The sequence below is a fragment of the Anabrus simplex genome, chromosome 6 (assembly GCF_040414725.1).
Source record: "Anabrus simplex isolate iqAnaSimp1 chromosome 6, ASM4041472v1, whole genome shotgun sequence".
Taxonomy (NCBI): domain Eukaryota; kingdom Metazoa; phylum Arthropoda; class Insecta; order Orthoptera; family Tettigoniidae; genus Anabrus; species Anabrus simplex.
Window position 1 is genome coordinate 127,224,336 of NC_090270.1, and position 22,667 is coordinate 127,247,002.

At 42.4% G+C, this 22,667-nt stretch overlaps 2 protein-coding genes across 13 annotated transcripts in view; one reads left to right on the forward strand and one right to left on the reverse strand.

The window, feature by feature from the left end:
- LOC136876182 (coiled-coil domain-containing protein AGAP005037) overlaps window positions 1–22,667 on the reverse strand; it is a 1,087,707-nt gene that overhangs the window by 554,894 nt on the left and 510,146 nt on the right. The window lies entirely within an intron of this gene.
- b6 overlaps window positions 12,621–22,667 on the forward strand; it is a 29,122-nt gene continuing 19,075 nt past the window's right edge. Inside the window, exon 1 of the mRNA XM_067148934.2 lies at window positions 12,621–12,906. Coding sequence (XP_067005035.1) covers window positions 12,621–12,906 — 286 coding nt within the window. The remainder of the gene's footprint in view (window positions 12,907–22,667) is intronic.

Here is a 22,667-nt window from a genome sequence, read left to right on the forward strand (position 1 = left end):
CGGACACGATATACAGGAGTGGCGACGGACAGACAAAAGGACACAAGAAAGAAAGAAGGACAGCGAATCAGCAAATTTGAGATTTGGCAGATTTGAGAATAGAACTTAGCACAACAATACGGGTTTTTATGATGCTGCCTTATTCCCATCCTATTACACATAGAACACACAACTTTTACGCCTGCACTATATAGCTCTTCTTAAACCCAAAACAAAGATATGGCGTAATTTATGTATTCATTTACATAATTATTGTTTTAAGTTCCATGTGTAAAATTATTTTTAATGTATTTTCTTAAAGGTAAACTTTTCTCAGAATGTGGCTGAGAAAGAGCAAATCAATTTCATTCATATGAATGAATACTAGGTGAGATATCATATCAATTTTATTAACAACTTAGTCATAAAAAGTATTAAACTTGAACCACCATATTTTAATATATTTTTTACAGTAAATATTTTCTGTGATCAACATGTTACTTATTTTTAAGACCTGTAGCTACTAACCCTGTGGATACCAATATTACTTCAGCTGGTTTAACGGTTCTCAGAAAAGTGTAACTTTAGAGAAAAATAAATTAAAAATAATATTTAAACATGAAACTTAAAAATATTTTGTTTATGGAAATGAATGCATGAATCACACCATGTTTTCTGTTTTGGGTTAAAGAAGAACTATATAGTCCAGGTTTTTAAATTTGAGTGTACTATGTGTAATAGGATGGGAATAAGGTGGCATCATAAAAATATGTATGGTTGTGTTTAGTTCTATTCCCAACTGTACCATGTGTTCTTTACACTCGAGCGTCTGGAAGGTTGGCAGCCGAAATTAATCACCACAGGCCTATGGTTCGTATGTTTACAATATATATTGTACCCTATATCATTCCTTTAATTTATGAAACAAACTTTTTCTGCACCCTGTATACACGTTTCAATATTAATGAATCTATCTGCACATTCCCGACTTACAAGGGAAGTATTTGTGTTCGAACGCTACGAGCTGCATGAAAAGTGGAAGATAAGCTCAAATATGATCACTGAAAACGGCTGTAGGATTCTCTTCCGTGTAAAATTATGCGTTTCATTAAATGAGTAACTTCGAGTAGTTGCCGTTAATTCATTCATTTCCATTTCCGAATCAAATAACATTTTGCCAGTGAGTAGTAACAGTTCTGGCTTTATTATTTGGAGCCACAAGGTTTTCTTTTGAACATGTGTTCTTCATCAAGGGGCAGACTAGCCCCTTGTGAGATACATCAGTTGCAGAACTCATCAGTGTTGTTGAGCATGTTCTACTTCTTCAGATTGGTCTTTCAGCGTGAAACATCTGTCATCACCCTATTCAACGATTTCCAAATTCCACATGGCAAGCTGTGACCTGGTGCCATTTTCTCTGACAGGGGGATGATCGGGTCCTTGACTTCTGTCCTCCACATCTTCACACGTACTGCTTCTTATGAACCTTTGAGTGCTGCTACTTCCCACAAAAAGCTGCTTCGGGATTTAAGTCTCTGTCGGGCTGGTTGATGGCCAAAAGTGGGTGTCTTGAGTCAGTTTCTTGCCGTTTCTTCTTAGATGCCGTAACTGCCATTATTAGCATATGAGGTGTAGAAATTCCTTGAAAAATTCCTTTTTTTTTACTTTACATAAGTTTAATTGATTTTTGAGAGTTTTCTTTAGAAGTGGGCAAGGATATTATAGATTTTCCACAGTACATATTAATAGGTTAATGAATGCAAATGAAATTCTCAACTGTTTATTTTATAGTATTAGTCACCACAGACGCGTTTGAATGTCACTAGTATTGCCCAATATCTGTCCTTCGAAGGCAACTAATTCTGAAGACGAAATAAATCTAGAAAATGCCCTCAGCTGCCCATACATCAGGACTGCACGATACGGAATTCAGGGCGATTAAAGTCAATAAATATTTCGTGGAAGTTGGGTGAGAGATTAGTTCATAGTCACTTCAATGTGTATCTGTTGAAGAAGTGACTACCTCAAACCTTGACCAACAAGGCTAACACAGGATTCCTGTACAAAGACGACTGCCTGGTTTCAAATCACCAATCATTGAATAGAATAAGAAACAATCATTAAACGTACAAGTTGAATGAAAACCTACAATGAGTTTTCAAAACCTAAAATGAGTTTTCCAGTCAGTGACCGGGTCAGGGATGGAATGAATGATGCCTCCATCTTGCGGCGAAGATAGGAATTGTGCCGCCTGCCAAAGCCTGTCGCACTCCTCGGGGGCAAATATTAATGACTGCCAGAGTGAAATGAAATGATAGTGAAGAGTGTTGCTGGAATGAAAGATGACAGGGAAAACCGGAGTACCCGGAGAAAAACCTGTCCCACCTCCGCTTTGTCCAGCACGAATCTCACTTGGAGTAACCGGGATTTGAACCAGGGAACCCAGCGGTGAGAGGCCGACGCGCCGCCGTCTGAGCCACGGAGGCTTCATCAAACGTACAAATTATGGCTGAAAAAATATGGAAAAATTCAAGAGACCTTGCTTTGATTGTAGTGATAGTCCTTAAACAATTCTTCACATAGCCATAAAATACGCTTTAAGAAGATTCAGAGAAACCAATCATGAGTTATACACAATCACCCAGGAACCTGGGGTTTGGCAAACATGGACATTCAGCCTTTGAAACATTACGGGGACCTACTATCACATCTAGGGGCTGCCTGGCCGAGGCGGTAAAGGCGTGCTCGGTTCGCCCGGAAGGACGTGGGTTCGAATCCCCGTCAGGAAGTCGAAAAATTTAAGAAACGAGATTTCCACTTCCGGAGGTGCACATGGCCCTGAGGTTCACTCAGCCTACACCAAAAATGAGTAACAGGTTAATTCCTGGGGGCAAAGGTGGCCGGGCGTAGAGCTAACCACTCTACCCTATCAAGTGCTGAGGTTGCGGATGGTGGAAGCCTTTACCTTCCACCCCTCCAAGGGCCTTCATGGCCTGTACGGAGATTGCTTTGCTTCTTTTACTATAACGTCTACAAAATACACCAGAGAGTATTTAACTGTACAGTTAGTAAATATTATTTTAAGTCGATAAATCTGTGGAATTGAATTTATAAAACAAAATGATGTCTTCTTAGCCACATTACAAAATAATAACAAACTCTTAGGCGACTATGATTAATCTATATTTTTTCTTTTCTTTGCCTATTAATTTGTGAAGACACTTTTTTAATAGTAATTCGTTCAGATCAGCTGTCACTATAAATGTAGCTTTCCGTCAAATCAATATATTTTATTTATATCTTGTTCTACTAATAATAACAATGGCGTATGGCCTTCAGAGAGGCCTGGTGGAGGTCTTTTTCTCGTAGACGGCCTATTAGGCAACTGCATGTCTGTGAAGATGAAAGCCCTACCTAGGATGATTTCTAATGTTGAATACGCCACACAACCCCAGTTCCCGAGCCACTGGAATTAACCAATTAAGTTTAAAATCCCCGACCCGGCCGGGAACCGAATCCGGGACCCTCTGAACCGAAGGTCAGTACGCTGACCATTCAGCCAACGAGTCGGACTCTTGTTCTACTAATCTACATTTATGAGTCATGGCGGTTCGGCCTGTATTCACTTCATAAAATAAACTATCAATACAAATGTGGTATTTCCAATTTCATCTTTAGAATCTGCATTCACGATTCTTCTAAATAATGAATGAGTATATCTCTTCTAGTTTCTAGAAGAATCGCGTGTACTAACAAAGACGGGAGTCTGTGAATATTTGAATTGCAAACCTCACAATAGCTGTTGTACTGTCGTGAGTACAATACATCCACCGATAGTACTTTCACTGAGCGCCTGGCACCATGTGGAGTTACACATTTCCTGCATGCTGACGGCAATGGTACACAGCTAATTACGGGCTATGTTTGCTCGACTGGAACAAAACCTATGTTCGCGGTTTCTATTGCTCCAGGTGAAGCACTCATAAATTTTGCAACTGATTCTATTTATACGGTTCAGAATAGCGCTGCTAGGGTCTTTTGAGTATATATTCCCTTGTCCACCATTCAATATTCCTTCTCCTTGCACTAACATTCCCTGTTATGATAAAATAATTTCCACTGTTACATAGATGATACACAAGCGTTAACAATCACAAATTTAAAATTTGGTGGAGCTTACTAAGTTCAGGCGGCTAGCAAGAGGGACAGTGTTATTAATAAGAAATTTAGTTTCATCGTCTCTGATTAAAACCAAAACGACCGGGCGAGTTGGCCGTGCGGTTAGGAGCGCGCAGCTGTGAGCTTGCATCTAGGAGATAGTGGGTTCGAACCCCACTGTCCGCAGCCCTGAAGATGGTTTTCCGTGGTTTCCCACATTCACATCGGGCAAATGCTGGGGCTGTGCCTTATTTAAGGCCACGGCCGCTACCTTCCCATTCCTAGACCTTTCCTATCCCATCGTCGCCATAAGACCTACTATCTGTGTCGGCGCGACGTAAAACAAATAGAAAAACAGCCGGGGTTCAGGATGGCAGGTGTAAAAAAAAAAAAAAAAAAAAAAAAAAAAAAAAAAAAAAAAAAGCAGTTTTAGCAATGTTATCAATCTTCAGAATTCAGGTGTTACGCTAAGATCCGATCCCATAATACTAAATCAGTAAGGGAGAGCCTACCGAACAATGTTATCCTGCCGACTTTTGAAAGGAAATAGCTTGCTGATCAAAGAATGCCATGCTGAGAAGCCACCGGAAAGGACACCAACTTTCAAATCACTTCAAAACCGAACGACGTGCAGGTCGCCTACGGATGTCAAATCGAAAAACCTGCACCTGGCGAGCCGAACCCGTCCTGGGATCTCCCGGCACTAAAAGCCATACGCCATTTCATTACTTTAAAACCGAGCCTTGGAGGGCAGAAAACTACTGTATCACACCGTTTCGATGCTGCAGCGTGCTTTTAGATAAATATTTAATACAGTGGCATATCAGTGCATCATGAAGAATAATGTAGTATATTTAAGATGCTGAGCATTCAGGCCATAATTTATATGTATTTTATACTACTTATCCGCCAGTGACAATCCTACAGAATGTTATTCCTTGGCTTAACAATCGTAGATGATGTCTTATATCAGAATGAGATAGCTGCTTTAGTCGTAGGGAACCCCACTATTTTCTCATTCGTACCATTAGCGACAAACCTGAAAGCACACGGCAGGTTATAACACATTTTAATTCCTTTCACAAATCATATTGTTCTTGCTATAAACTCCCGACCACATGGCGCTATAGCCCTGATGGGCCTTGTCCTACCAGGCGACTGCTGCTCAGTAAGAAAGCCTTGAGGAATCCTCTTGGTCATTACATTATTTTTTACTTTCAAGACCGACGCCGCTACCTCATTATCAGATAGCTCCTCCATTGTTATCACGTAGGTTGAGTGGATCACGCACAAACCTTATTCCTGACCTGACTGCGAATTAAACCCGGGGCGTCTGAATAAGAGGCAAGCTTGCTGCCCCTAGATTAGCTTTTTCTTGCTGGAATGATTTATAGTTTGTCACAAATTTCACCAGTTTATTTTCTACTTACAGTAAGCTTATCTGAACCGCCTGTTATTTCAGTACCTATTTCTTTCCACGAGGAGAAACGCCGTAAAAGAGGCTAAGTACTCGCAGTCCAGCAAGAAAATTTGCCTGCCTCTCATTCAGGATGGGAGCAAAAAGACGTGACCGCAATCTCTCTAACCATGAAATGGCACGTACACAGGGAGAAAAAGGTTTATAGCCGCCTTGCTTTATCCCCCTTCTCGCCTCATATTCTCTTCTTTCGTTATTGTGCTAGAGCGAGTGGCGTGTTTCCTTCGCGGGTGAAAAATGCAGCCTAATTACCGTGAAAACAGAATCCAACCGCGCCACATTCATTGTCACAATATCTACCTTCAACTGCTATAATAAATCTCTGTACCGGTAATGAAATCGCACGCCAAAACGCTATTATAAACACAGCGAGGATTAAAAGAAAGTAATCGAATCTTTATTGGGCAAGTAACCTTTCAAAAGGTCAAGCGGTTACCAATGAAAGTAGCTGCCATAAGACTTTGGGTTCAAACCCCGGCTGTGTAAGGTTGATTTAAGGTTGGAATGAGACTCAGCAAGCATCACGAGGGCAACCGAGGAGCTGCATGATTCTGTTGGGCAGTTTTCTTCTCGAGAAAATGGGTACTGATGGCAATGCGTACGTTCGGTCGTGGTGAACATGGTGAACAGAGTTCTGTCCCTCAAATGGTTTTCGTAAGAATTTAAAAGTGGTGTCCTAGTTATTTCACACGTATATTGAAGATATCGGGATTTTTTATAATGTACTTTACGTCACACCAACACAGATAGGTCTTATAGCTACGACAGAATAGGAGTGGAAAGGAAGCGGCCGTGGCCTTAATTAAAGCACACCCCAGCATTTGCCTGGTGTGAAAATGGGAAACCACGGAAAACCTTCTTCAGGGCTGCCGACAGTGGGATTCGAACCCATTATCTCCCGAATACAAGCTCACAGCTGCGCGACTCGGGATTGTTTCTTTCGAAAGATATAAAGATTATCATTACACAAAGAAAGATTGAATTGTGAATATTTCTATGTCTGAATAAAATATGCTGGAATAAAAATTTGCTTTAAGTCATGGACATCATCTTCATATCAAATTATCATTAATTAAGGATAAAAGGACAAATCAAATTCCGATTGAACAAAATGTGGATGCTAAGAGGAAAGCCCACTTCTGTGGCCTAATATACTTCTACCTCTCCCTCCGCTACTGCTGAAAGATACATTTTCTTAAATAGTAATATTACTGAGCCTCCGTGGCTCAGACGGCAGCGCGTCGGCCTCTCACCGCTGGATACAGTGGTTCAAACCCCGGTCACTCCATGTGAGATTTGTGCTGGACAAAGCGGAGGCGGGACAGGTTTTTCTCCGGGTACTCCGATTTTCCCTGTCATCTTTCATTCCAGCAACACTCTCCATTCTCATTTCATAGCATCTATCACTCATTAATATAAATCACTTTGGGAGTGGCGACCCCATCGTAATAACAGCCTATATCTGATTCATTCATTACATCCCTGACCCGGTCAAAGACGGGAAAACAGGTTGTAGGTTTTCATTTTCAGTAATGTTATTGGTGTTATTTACGATTTTTGAAGACATCACGGTGCCGGAATTTCGCCAGTAAATCTACTGACACGAGGCAGGCATATTTGTACATAGTAAAATACCTCCAGACTGAGTCGGGATAGAATCTGCAGACTTTTTCTAAAATGGTCAGCGCTCTAACTTCTGAGTCACTAAACCTGGCAGATAAGTTTTCGACGACGCGAGGAAGTTGGTGGCCGTGGTCTTACTATAATCGAAATTTGTTCAATGTCCTTGGAATGTCTATGGATTTGGAAAGCCGACACGGTGTCAAAATGTTGTCCTTAATGAGATTCTTAACTTGCTGGACGCCATAGACAGCGACTATTAGCATTTAATCACTCTGAAATGCGACCGACCTAGCTGGGGCATAACCTGCTATCTTGTGAATAAGGAACGTCTAACAAATCGTGTCAATGAGGTAGGCAACAAAAGTATGACCATAGCATTTCTCTGGTGTAAAAATGGGGAAATGGTGACGGTGGGGCACGAATTCAACATATCCTTACAAGCATACGACGCACAACGCTTAGCCAATTTGCTCAGTCGAAATGCCGTTAATCCTTGAAGAATGGAAGTCTTACGACTTATAACGCAGACAGTAAGATGAGAGTTTAAATAGATTACTGTGTCACATACATGTGAAAGGAAGGCATATTCATAATGTAATTAAGCTGTAGCAGTCACAAATGCCTGAATCTGTACATGCATGTATAGAAATGGTGTCCGGGTATAAACAAAGCAAAATCATTCTAATCATCCTTTTTTTATACTAGGCACTATGACGGTACAAATTCACCTCCTCGCTTAAGGCATTGCTGCAGGTAGACAGCCCGTTACAAGACTGTTGTGATTGAAATGGGCGCAGTGGTGGATATATAGCAATACACACAGTGTGCCTTCACTCCCTTTCTCTCGTTTTCATTACTGGAGTGGCCTTCAACACTACCCCCTTCACTCTCACTCCTCCTCCTTTTTTATTTTTATTTTTTTGCTATTGGCTTTACGTCGCACCGACACAGATAGGTCTTATGGCGACGATGGAATAGGAAAGGGCTAGGAGTTGAAGGAAGCGGCCGAGGCCTTAATTAAGGTACAGACCCAGCATTTTCCTGGTGTGAAAATGGGAAACCACGGAAAACCATCTTCAGGGCTGCCGACAGTGGGATTCGAACCCACTATCTCCCGGATGCGAACTCACAAATGCGCGCCCAGAACCGCACGGCCAACTCGCCTGGTCCTCCTCCTTTTTAGTACAGGAGTAGGGCAGTGTTGATGGTTTATGTCGAGACTCCATTTCTGTGCATGCATGTACAAAGGGTTTAAACACTTACCTTTAAACTCTTGTTTTCTACTTCCTAATTAATTTTCACTCCGAGTTTCATTAAATGAATATGTACCGTCGTAGAGCCTATTATAAAAAAAGGATGATTAAAATGATGTATTTATTAGTCCAACAAATTTCATATTTTGCTTTGCACATGTGTGAATGAGTTCGTTTGTGTGATACGGGGCACGCAATTGTTACCTTGTATTCGGGAGGTGGTAAGTTCGAACCCCACCATCAGCAGCCCTGAAGATGGTTTTACGTCGTTTCTTATTTATTTATTTATTTATTTATTTATTTATTTATTTGCTACTTGCTTTACATCGCACCGACACAGATAGGTCTTGTGGCGACGATGGGACAGGGAAGGGCTAGGAGTGGGAAGGAAGTGGCCGTGGCATTAATTAAGGTACAGCCCCAGCATTTGCCTGGTGTGAAAATGGGAAACCACGGAAACCACTGCAGCTATCGAGCTCGGTGTTTTTATTTACAAATCAGGCAAATTGTAGTTAAGGTGACTTATACCTCCTTCCCTGTTCTAGCAGTTTCCTATCCAATGGTTACCGAAAAACGTATCTGAGTTAAAGCGACTTTAAACCACTGCAAAGTACAAAAAAAATAAAGATACAAGCGTGTTCCATTTCGAGCCACCACATGACTGGCTTAGACTGTAAGAGATGATAAAAAATCGGCAATCTAGAGTGGGGAATGAAACCTTTGTGAAGCTCCTGATGTGATTTTACAAGACAAGGCTCTGGTTCGTAATCAATTTTTCCCTTTATTCGTTTTGAAAGCTCACAAAGAAGGATTTTGCTCCTTCTGGCACAAAAGAACGTGAATTGGGCATACTTCAGAAATGTAAACGTGTTCTTCTTCAAAGTAATATATAACTAACTTAAAATTAACGTTGTTTTCGGAAAATGCGCTAGCAAGTCTCAACATATTTGAGTTTTCCTTCGTAACCGAGTGGCTAAATCGCGGGAGGATTGAGGTTTAAGTTCGTACGCTGAAACTCGGAGAGCACTACAGAAAAATAACGCACTTAAAATAATGGTATTGGCTTTATGTATCACCAACTACTAAGAAGTTTTGCGGAGACGTCGAGGTGCGAATTGTTTTGTCACAGGAATTTCTTGCACTTGTCGGTAAATCTACCGACACGAAGCTGCCGTTATTTGGGCAGCTTCAAATACCACAACACGGAGCAGGGATCGAGCCCGCCATTTGGGCTTAGAAGGCCTGTGGTCTAACGTCTGAGCCATTTACCCACAGGCATCCCGGCTCCGTGGCTAAATGCTTAGCATGCTGGCCTTTGGTTTAAGTGCTCCCGGGTTCTATTTCCGGTCGAGCCGGGATTTTAACTGTCATTAGTTAATTCCTATAGCTCGATGGCTGGGTGTTTGTGACGTCTTCAGCGTTAGATTTCATCATAGGTAGGGTCCCATCCTCACAGACGCGCAGGTCGCCTATAGGGCGTCAACTCGAAAAACCTGCACTAGGCCTCTCCGGAGGCCACACGCTAGATTACCCCAAGGCAATATGCACCTTCCACACAATAATTTATAAATGAAATTTTAAGCATAAAACTCGTATCAGAATGAAAAACAATAGGGTGGGAAATGAATATTACGTTCCTAGTACACAAGGGAATGAATGAAATGGCTTAGCTCACGACCAAATTGTATAAGTATTTTCAAACTGTATAGTGGGTTACTGTGGTGGTCGGGTCAGGGGTTTTTGCTTAACTAATACATTTTGAAGGGTACACAATGACGGCTGCCGAGTGCACAGTTGGTCCTATTGGACTATGGTGCTTAGGTCTGACAACATGCTGTTTGATGATTGCAGCGCCATTTGATGATTACAGCGTCATTGACAGCCCCTAACTTTTGTAATTAGAGCTGCACAAACAATGTCACTGCACTACAATAGACGGTCGATTATACTAACAAGCAGGGATCAGGGTTCGCTCGAATTATCGAGTTGTGCCGATAATCAATTAAGTAAACCTATAGAGAAACAATGTAACATGGTAAAAAGGTACGTCATTATATCATCAATAAAGCTATACAACTGGCAATATTTCTAAAGTATTTCCCGTGAGGGTTATTATTTTATTCCACGTTCAGTCTGGAGTATCCTCAAAATATTTTGACTACAATAAATATAATAGACATAATCAAGGATTCATTCAGCATTCTCCCACCATCAAACCTCTATTTTCTTTACAATTGGCTTTACGTCGTACCGACACAGATGTGTGTGCCGGCCCCGTGGTGTAGGGGTAGCGTGCCTGGCTCTTACCCGGAAGCTCCGGGTTCGATTCTCGGCCAGGTCAGGGATTTTTACCTGGACCTGAGGGCTGGTTCGAGGTCCACTTAGCCTACGTGATTAGAATTGAGGAGCTATATGACGGTGAGTTAGCGGCTCCGGTCTAGAAAGCCAAGAATAACGACCGAGAGGATTCGTCGTGCTGACCATACGACACCTCGTAACCTGCAGGCCTTCAGGCTGAGCAGCGATCGCTTGGTAGGCCAAGGACCTTCAAGGGCTGTAGTGCCATGGGGTTTGGTTTGGTTTTTTGGACACAGATGTGTCATATGGCGACGATGAGACAGGAAAGGGCTAGGAGTGGGAAGGAAGTGGCCGTGACTTTAATTAAGGTGCAGCCCCAGCATTTGCTTGGTGTAAAAATGGGAAACAACGGAAACCACCTTTAGGGCAGCCACCATCTCTGAATGCAAGCTCATAGCCACGCGACCCTAACCGCACGGCCAAGTCACTCGGTATGCGAAGATGAATTGACATCTCTTAAGTGTTCTTGTTTCAAACCGGGTCCCCACTTAGTGTAAATTTAGAATTCAAAATCCTTGAAATCATAAGTAAACTGACATATATTTGGAAAGAAAAATGCTGAATCATCTTCCAGCTGTATCTGATCTACAGCCATACAGTACCTGCTAAAAATCGTTCGATGCATTCTATCTATAGTCTCTGCAGTTCATCGAAAATCGTGATCGCTCGTGACAAAACATCAAACTAGGGTTAACAACGGCAACATTGAGTAGAAGGTAATCGAGCCAACAGTTTAAATTAATAAGAAAATCAATATCAGACGTAGGCTTTACATTACGACACAAATTGTATTTCTTTATTTTTATCCTATAACTGGCATGTCTTAAAATTGTGAAAATATTTGTTTTTAAAATATCAGCCTAATTAAAATATCTCGTCAGAAAAGAATAAACCATAAGGATATTAAGTATAGAATAAGACGCCAGCCTCAGAGGTGCAGTCAGTTTGTTGTTCTCCTCTGTTTTCCAATATAGTGTGTTCGATCCTAGTTGAAGTAGGTGTCATTTGACGTATTCAAACGAAATATGTGCTTTTTACTCCTGGCACGTTAACAAAACTCATGTCAGAAAAAAATTCCAAAAGCCTTCCGTCTCTTAAAATGTCTTCTTCTACTTATGTTATGTTAATGATAAATGAAATGGCGTATGGCTTTCAGTGCCGGGAGTGTCCGAGGACATGTTCGGCTCGCCAGATGCAGATCTTTTGAATTGACTCCCGTAGGCAACCTGCGCGTCCTGATGAGGATGAAATGATGAAGACGACACGTACACACAGCCCCCGCGCCAGCGGAATTAACCAATTCTTGTTCAAATTCCCAACCCTGCCGGAAATCGAACCCGGGACCCCTGTGACCAAAGGCCAGCACGCTAACTATTTAGCCATGAAGCCGGACATGATAATAATTGTTATTATTATTATTATTATTATTATTATTATTATTATTATTATTACCAAGCGAGAGGTTGCGTGGTTTTGGTCACGTAGCTATCAGCTTGCATTCGGGAGTTAGTGGGTTCGAACCCCACTGTCGGTAGCTCTGAAGATGGATTTCTGCGGTTTTCCATTTTCACACCAGGAAAATGCTGGGGTGCTGTACCTTAATTAAGGTCATGGTCACTTTCTTCCTGATCCTAGCCCTTTCCTAATCCATTGCCGCCATACGACCTATCTGTGGCGGTGAGACGTAAAATAAAATCACCTATTTTACCATACAAGTGCTGGATTTAACCAACGCTAAATATGATGTACATTTTGTGTTTGCAGGCTAAGAGATGCTGTCGACGGTGGCGGTAGTGGTGCTGGCGCTGGTCGCCGGGGCGTGCGGTGAGGCAGTGGTCTCGCAGTGGCGTCCCAGTGTGGGAATAGATACCTTCAAGCCGTACCTGATCGAGCCCGAAGGAGACCAGTGTGCTGTATACAAAGTGTCCTTCAACCAAGACCTCTACTTCCAGTACATCCAGTACAAGGAACCCATACCCGAACTGCTCCAGTTCACACTGTGCATGTGGGTTCGCTTCACCAATCACAGCAACGACCACCCACTCTTCTCTTATGCTGGTAAGTACATCCTAACTACAGGAAAAAGGTTTAATAGACTTTGGCAATATTCAAGAAATAGTATCCTCCTAATTCGTCTTCATCGCTGGTCTACGTAAAGAACTTTTCCTCAACTGGATGTTGCTGCCTGCTATTCTCGAAATCAATGACGGGTACATTATCGAAGTGTTTAATGTAAGGGTACCAGGTCGTGAAAAGTAATTAAAAACACACATTTTAGTTTTAATTTTTTGAACAGAATAAGCTTTCCTGAATCCTAAAATATATATTATGTAATGTTCCTGCAACAACGGTGTATTTTAAATGGCTATTTAAATATGTTGGTACCCCTCTTACACCACGTTGGCTGTTGGCATTACAATTCCGAAAGCGACATTTTTAAAAGTTTTAGGTACGCTTTTCTGAGGAACCGTAAGAGTTAAAACAATCAAACCAGGTACACTCCTTTAATTCCCTTACAGGTGCAAGAAAGACCTGAAAATAGTGTATTATTCCTTAAAGCAGGGCCTCTCAAACGCCCAAAATCTCACGCGTGCAAATCGAGGCGTAAGAGCTCCGTGCACTGTGCATCGCTCCCGCTCGGCACGGCTCGGACCAACGCTTCGTCTCTGGGCTACTCGGCTAAGCTCGGCTCAACTCGGCTCAATTCGGCTCGGATTTGGAGTGCTAGGCAGCAAGTGAGGAAGAGGGAGACAGGGGGAGCGAGCGAGACAGGCGTGGGGAAAGAGAGAGACAGCGCTATTGTTTCAAATCGAGGAGTGGGGGGTCTGCACTCTGGTCAACCAAGCGAAGTCGTCTTTTGCACCATGCACAGTGCATGGACCAAGCGCATGCACCCTGAGAGGCCCTGACTTAAAGTATAAGTAGTATCCACTTCCAACATTTTAAGGGGAAGCTATTTCCTTTGTGAGGGCCCATTTTCTACAGAGTAAACTACTTTTTTTAGATACACTTGTAAGTCTTTATTGTAAGTACTAGTGTTAAAATCTTGGACAAAATTATGACTCATAAAGTAATATCCCCCGAACGGAGTGGCGCTACGGCTATGGCGCTTCCGCACCAGGCCTCAACGGAGGCCACACTTCCATTTCGACATTTCTTTAAGATCTGTTTTGAAACAGTCGACTTCTTACGCGGTCAAATAATCCTTCAAATTAGCTTATACAGCGCAACAGGTTTGAGCGGTTTATTCGCAAGCAAAAACAAATAGTTTGTAACCAGAGATCAACTGAAAGAAAGTTACTAAGCCATTTAAGGAAAGCGAAATATAAAGCAGAAAAAAAAGGATAAAGTTGAGAATCGAACTAGTAACTTCCGTCTACAGTACTAGGATGTTCTTGCAGTTAACAGCCACAGTTTTTTCGAGGTAACAAAAAGAATATAAGCAAGTTAAATCGAGTAGCCGGATAGAAACCATATTATTATTTTACAGTCCGGCTCCATGAATAGTAGTTAGCGTGCTGGCCTTTGGTCCAGAGGATCCCGAGTTCGATTCCCGGCCGGGTCAGGGACTGGATGTGTGTGCCGTCTTCATCATCACAGGTAGGGCCCCATCCTCATAGACGCACGGATCGCATCCTTGGAGGCCACACGCCACTCTTCTTCGTCTAATCCTCCTCCTTCTTCTTATTCTTCTTCTTCTTCTTATTATTATTATTATTATTATTATTTTATTCTGAGAGTTCAGTATCTTCAGCGAATGTTTAGGCACATGCCTTTATTATATCCTGCTTTTAGCAATCACCGCGTTCCAGGTGGCAGAGCAAACATTTTAATTTGACAATAGGTCCTCGGTGGAATCATCAAAGATTTCCTCTGCTTAACACGTTCAAACCAACGTATTATGCCTACCCATCTGCCGAAGGGATTGCATATGCCATTATAAAACAATTTCTGAATGACAATTCCACAGGTACTTCTGTTCTCACAAAGAACATCTGACTTGACACAGAGTGTCAGAGGAAGATCAAGTGAATACTCTTCGAATTGGTAAGGCCAAGTTCAGTAAGGTAGAATGGTCTGATGGTCAAACGGGGGAGATTCAGGACATAATAATTTAAACAAATCTGACCTCCTGTACAATGGCAATATGGAAAACATTGCGTCTCGACGTTCATCAATAGACAGGCTACCGAAACGAGACGGTCATCTTCGGTACGAAATAATAATAATAATAATAATAATAATAATAATAATAATAATAATAATAATAATAATCCGGGCTGACTGGCAAGCTGAAAACCCTCACCAAAGCTCTTCACGAAAATCAGATATCCATAATGGCCCTACAGGAAACAAGGTACCCGGATGAAGAGATTTTTGAATCCGAAGGCTACCGATTTTTCAAGAGCAAAGCGCAAACAGGAATCCTCAATGGAGCTGTGATGCTTGGAACCGCGTTTGCTGTTAGAACCAAGATCCTTAAATCGGTTGCAAAGTTCGAACCTGTGAATGACAGATTGTCTATACTCACAATTAAATGCGCGAACAAAACCTACGCCCTAGTTAACGCACAAGCTCCTACAAACGATAAGAACAAGTCTGATCCAGACGAAGTTGATAATTTCTGGGACCTACTGGATGAAAAATTAAACGAAATCCCCAAACACCATATCAAGCTTCTTTTGGGTGACTTCAATGCCCAACTAGGTCGTGAACAGAAGTACAAGAAAGTTATAGGAAATTACCCTGCTCACAAAAGAACCAATCCCAATGGCAAAAGACTGGTGTCCATTTGCGAAAATCACAACCTGCAGTTCATGTCGACCCACTTTCGCCATCTTCCCAGAAAGCAAATGACTTGGCGTTCTCCCGTCCAAACTCTTGGAGAGTTCCAAATTGATCATGTTGCAATCTCCAGGAGAAACAGCCCTGAGATTATGAATGTCAAGGTAAAGAAAGGCATCAATGTGGCCTCAGATCACTATATGTCTCTTATCAAGTTCAAACCAATTCCCGCAAACACAAGGAAGACAACCAAACAGATCACACGCTTAGACAATGATAAACTTCGGCAAAGGGTCGAGGAGTTCCAGGAGAAGGCTAGACCAAATGACTGTGACTTTAACAACGCCAAAAATCTCCTTGTTGAGGCCACCAAAGACGTTGCAGAAATCAAGAGAAGCAAAAAGCATGCCTGGTGGAATGATACCTGCGAATCAGTCCTCCAAGAAAGACTCAATGCGTGGAAACAGTACTACTCTATGAAATCAGAAAATGATTGGGAAACGTACAAAACCCAACGTGCCCAAGCAGCTAGGGTGTTCAGAACTGAGAAACGTAAATACGAAAAATCTCTCATTGAAATGATAGAACAAAACTTTAGGAAGAATGAAAGCAGAGAGTACTACAGGGCCTTCAAACGCAAACTCACTGGCTATAAACCACCATCTCTATGCTTTGAGCGAAAGGACGGCACTCTGGCGACGTCAAATGAAGAAAATTGCAGCATTCTGGCAGACTACTTCAAGAATTTACTTAATTGCTCTAAACCGCAAAGCCCCATTGAGACCAAGGAACCCTTACTCAGGTACCCAGATTCCCGACCACCCGACAGAGATGAAATCAAGCGCCACATTGCCCGTCTCAAAAATAACAAAGCGCCTGGGGAAGACTCAGTAGTAGCAGAACTATGGAAGTATGCCCCAGAGGAATCACTTGATATCTTGCAAAAGCAAATAGAAGAAATTTGGAACAAGGAGACCCTACCCGAAGATTGGAAAATAGCTTTGATCCATCCATTACACAAAGAAAGGCAGCATGAAGAACATCAACAACTACAGAGGAATATCTCTGCTACCCGTGACTTACAAAATTCTATCACTTGCCATCCTGGAGCGTTTGGAAGCACAAGTCTAACATCAAATAGGTGAATACCAAGGAGGGTTCAGAAAAGGTCGCTCAACAGCCTAACAGATCCAAAATCTCAAAACGATCATCAGATATTGTGCACTAAGGTCCAAACAGTATGTGTCTGTCTTTGTGGACTTTACGAAAGCGTACGATTCCATTGACCGGGAAGTCCTGCTAAACATCTTAAATGAATTTGGAGTTGATTTGAAACTGCTGGCATTAATTAGAGCCACCCTGACCGATACAAAATCCAAGGTGAAGTTCCACGGATGTCTCTCGCATTCCTTTGACATCAAAACAGGAGTCCGACAAGGTGATGGGCTATCCCCGATACTCTTCAACTGTGTTCTTGAAAAGATCATCAGAACCTGGCGGGTGAGATTACAGGAAACCAACTACAGTGCATTGAGAACAGGAACCAAATCCAAGGGGATCGCAACAGACTGCTTAGCATTTGCCGATGATATTGCTGTTCTCTCAAACGATATAGAAACCGCTAGAGCTCAAGTTGAAATTTTAAAGGAAATTGCCGAACAAACTGGTTTGCAGATATCGTTTGAGAAAACGGAAGTAATGACTAACATCAAAGAGGCTCCACCAAAACTCCATACGAAATACGGGGACATCACCCGAGTAGACAAATTCAAATACCTGGGTGAGATAATCATGAAAAATGGATTGGACAAAGAAGCACTTCAGGAGCGAGTACGCAAACTGGAAATAGCCTACCAAACATCCCGCACAATCTACAACAAAAAATGCCTTTCCCAAAACACCAAGATACGTCACTATGAAACAGTTCTGAAGCCAGTAGTTCTATATGCAGCCGAAACCCTGTCTCTAAATGCCAACAAAGGACTCCTTGAAGAACTGGAGAAAAAAGAACGCAAAATTGTGAGAGGAATCTTGGGATCAAAGTACAGAAATGGAATCCATCAAAAGAGATCCAACGAGGAAGTCTACAGCAATATAGAGAAAATTACCGACACAATCAGAAAAAGACGGGCACGGTTTTACGGTCATCTGAAAAGAATGGACGGAAGAAAGTTAACTAAAGAAATATTTCACTTTTTGATTCAAACCCCAAAACCACAATTCCCTGGTTTAGAAATACCAAAGAAGACCTGCAAATGCTACATATCTCAGCTGTAGACGCCCTTAACAGAGATCTCTTCCGCAAGGAAATATTGACGAACGGGCTAAACCGAGACGAGCAACCGAAGAGAAGACACGGTGCCCCTTGGACAGAGGAGCGCAAGCAGGCCCACTCACAAAGAATGAGGGAAATTTGGGCTCTAAAGAAGGCCAAGTTCAGTGTCAAATGCAACAAGACTTAACGTGGTCCTTGATGGCCCCAGCGAATTATAAATAATAATAATAATAATAATAATAATAATAATAATAATAATAATAATAATAATAATCCGGGCTGAGTCGGTAGATTTACCAGCACATAAACAAACTCCTGTGAGGAAAAGTTCAGCTCCCTAGGCATCCCCAAAAACTGTAAAAGTAGTTGTTGGGACGTAAAACCAGTAATTTTAATAATAATAATAATAAGAAGAAGAAGAGTGCTTGATATATATGGGACATGTAGTTGTAAGCTTATATGCCTAACTTAGCCATCCTTGAAGTGGTTTTCCGTGGTTTCCCACTTCTCCTCCAGACAAATGTCGGGATGGTACCTAACTTAAGGCCACGGCTGCTTCCTTCGCTTTTCCTAGTATATCCTTTCCGACCTTCCCATCCCCCAACAAGGCTCCTGTTTAGCATAGCAGATGAGGCCGCCTGGGCGAAGTACTGGTCCTCCTTCTCAGTTTTATCTCCTGACCCAAAGTCTCACGGTCCAGAACACTGCCCCTTGAAGCGGTAAAGTTGGGATCCCTCGCTGAGTCCTTTTTTACTTACTCTGGGTCTCTATATAGGCCTACATGTCTATATATACACGTGGAGTGGAGAGGATGCTATAGTGACCGCGAGACTTTGGGTCGGGAGTTAAAACTGGGAAGGAGGACAAGTATCTCGCCCAGACGGCCTCACCTGCTATGCTAAACAGGGGCCTTGTGAGGGGATGGGAAGATCGGAAAGGATGGACTAGGAAGAGGGAAGGAAGCAGCCGTGGCCTTAAATTAGGTACCGTTCCGGCATTTGTCTGGAGGAGAAGTGGGAAACCACGGATAACCACTTCGAGGATGGCTAAGGTAGGCATCGAACCCCCCCCCCACCGCCCCCTCTACTCGGATGACTTCCCGAGGCTGAGTGGACCCGGTTTCAGCTCTCGTACCACTTTTCAAATTTCGTGGTAGAGCTGGGAATCGAACCCGAGCCTACGGGAGTGGCAGATAATCATACTAACCACCACAACACAGAGGCAGACTTCATTATTATTATTATTATTATTATTATTATTATTATTATTATTATTATTATTAACCTTTTTTACTTACACTGGGTCTCTATATAGGCCTACACGTCTATATATACACGTTTACAGACAGGAAGAGTAATTAACTTCCATCATTTAATAATGTAAGCACGTGATAACGTAATTTACCGTACAATTAACCCATCAAGGGATTAGCAATATTCTGGTTAAGTCAGTTGAAAGTCCTTTACTATCAGGAACACGGTCCGATATTCCATTGAAGGCGCTGTCCACGTCAATACGAACGTACACGCTTTGTGCTGGTAACGAGGTTCCGGAACGACTCCAAAACCCTGAACTAAGTTCCTATTAATACATGTCAACAGCACCTCGAAATGTGAGCACAGACGTCGAGAGCGTATAAAAGGGGCTATGTAAAAGGAGTCGATGGAAAAGTTCCTGAATGAAATGGTAGGGTCACTGCCAACTTGAGGTTAAAGAAAACTGTTAACAGAAGGGAGTGCCTGCCAAGATATTCAATGGGTTATACAACGTAACTTCAGGCGCTCTTTTGCCGGCCTCGTAGTACATGGGTATGGAGCCTCCCTCTTACTAGAAAGTTTCTGGGTACAAATCCTGGTCATGTCAGGAATTTTTACCTAGATTTTAGGGCTGGATCAAGGACCGTTCAGCCTACGTGATTTTTTTTTTAATTACCCGACGAAGGAATAGCAACCCACGTGACCGCGAATCACCCCGTAATCTACAGGCCTTCGGAGTGAGCAGCGATCGCTTGGTAGGCCAAGGCCTGTCAGGGCTGTAGTGTCATGGGATGGGATATTGTATTACATTATTTTTTTTTAGATCCGGCTCCATGGCTTCAAAAGCCCTGAGTTCGATTTCCAACCGACCTCCCTAGCTGCAGTCGCTTAAGTGCGGCCAGTATCCAGTATTCGGGAGATAGTGGGCTCGAACCCCAATGTCGGTCGTAAGCTTTGAGCAAAATCCACGTGTAGCGCCGACCCTAACTGACTGAGAAGAGAAGTATGACCTCAGCTATCGTGTGTTGGCATTTTAATTAGGCTGCCTGCAATCAATTTTACTCCATTAGCAGATAAAATGGAACTTTATAGGCCAACCTTTTGCAGATTGATTGTATCGGGTGGAAAGTGAATGCATCACCAACCAGAGACCTTTCACATGCAGACATCGAACAACACGGGTGGACAAATGGACCTTTCTCCACCCTTCAATAAACCCAATTATCTCTACCGAATTTGAAAGCGTGGTCTTGGGATCCGTGTGCTAACTTTGGAAATGAAAGGTATAAATATATTCGTCTTAGCTCGCCTCAGAGCTTGAGACATATTAAATCTCTGTGATTTCTCCCGAATTGTGCAAACTTTCGAGACAAATGGTGGATTCACTGCAGTCAAATCACCTGCCTCACACACAATTTGTCACACGAATCGACTGTTAGTAAACCGAGAGTATACAATTAGACGTTTCGGATCACAAGCGAACAATACCAACAAATTTCAGTAACACGGAGTGAACGAAATCTCTAGTCATTTCAACCACTTCACCAGAGATTGATCGAAAACCATAACACGCTAGTCCATTTTAGAAAACTTTCTTTCTTAATCTGCTTACCCTCCAGGGTTGGTTTTTCCCTCAGTCTCAGCGAGGGATCCCATCTCTACCGCCTCAGGGGCAGTGTCCTGGAACGTGAGACATTGGGTCGGGGGATACAACTGGGGAGGATGACCAGTACCTCGCCCAGGCGGCCTCACCTGGTATGCTGAACAGGGGCCTTGGTGGGGTATGGGAAGATTGGAAGGGATAGACAAGGAAGAGGGAAGGAAGCGGCCGTGGCCTGAAGTCAGGTACCATCCCGGCATTTGCCAGGAGAAGAAAACCACTTCAAGACTGGAGCCGAAACCCTCTACTCAGTTGACTTCCCGAGGCTGAATAGATCCCGTTCCAGGAGTCCACATTTCAAATTTCGTGGCAGAGCCAGAAATCGAACTCGGGCCTCCGGGAGTGACAGCTAATCATACTAACCAGTAAACCACAGAGGCGGAAAGGAGTTATTTTCCTGTCGTTAAATCTACCGTTACGAACCTGGCGTAGTGAAGCATGTTAAAAAATGCCAGCAGACTTAGCCAGGATTGAACCCACCACTTGGGGCGTGGAAAGCCAGCATTCTACCGTCTGAGCCGCTCAGCACGGTGTACTGCGAAATAATCCTCGAAGGTAAATGGCTAATTCCGTACGGCTGGGAACTGTATATAAAGAATAAAAGAAACCATTGTGGGTGAATGAAGCCAGCAATATCAGTTTATTGCACAGACTGGCCTTGACTGGACAGTTGAACCTTGATCTTGTCCTCACAAGAGGCCATGTCTGCCAGCTCGTTCTGCAGGTTGTGTTACCATTCTCCAAAGAAAGGGAAACTTCATCGTCAGCAACGTCCACTTTCTGAACTGGTCTCTTGATTATAATTAACCACCACACCTTCTCCTGGCTTGACTTGTGGGTGACTGGAGAAAAGAAAGTCGGAGGGGGGAGTTATTATCTACATTCCTCTCTCTTCCTGGTACAAATATTAACTTACATTACTGTAATTCTAATTCCATACATCCTACAGCTGTGTCCCTTGAATAATTATGTGTTGTAACAGTTCTAGTCACGTTAAGTAACACAATTAGCAGTTTTATAACATGCTATTTTCTATGATTATACAATTGTTCAATCCGCTGTTGATGTAGTTACTTACTTTACTGTATTTCCTTTCCTTTCCCTCTCATTCTTTCCACCTGTGATTGATTCATACAGTACATAGCAAAGCCATCTCTGTACAGGCCATGAATTCCCTTCATCCTCGACGGAGGGAAACCATACCTTGACATTAAGAACGGTAGAGTGGTTAGCTCTTAATTATGCCCGGCTTTACCTCCACGAATCTATATATTAAAAAAAAAAATATGAAAACTAAAGTCAGTCAGTCCGGTCATTCTATCCGGTCGATATCCTTCACTTTTTAAAAACTGAAAGGTATTCATGCACAGATTTGTCATCAGGTACTATAAATCACTTAACTTCCGCCTTCCTCAAATTATTTGATATTTTCAATTTCTTGTCTCATTGAAGCAATCATATCTTCGGTTATAATTGAGGTACGGAATTCGTTTTAGCCTAAGAACACTCAGTGGATCAAGCTCTTTCATTTCAGCTATTAACTATTAAAAAATTGGTTGATTCTGAGGAAAGTTATGAGGGCACATTCAATTTGACGTCCTATTTCTTCAACATTTTTTTCTCATTGAAGCAATCATATCTTTCGTTCTAATTGAGGTACGCAGTTAGTTTTGGTCTAAAAACACTGAGTGGATCAAGCGCTTTAGTTTGAGGTAATAACTACTCGAATCGGTAGATTCTGAGAAAAGTTATGAGTACATTTGTCTCCATGACGAAGATCTTTGAAGAACTTCTTAACAGTTCGGTGCATAGTGTTGTTCCAAGGAACGTTTAATTCAATTTC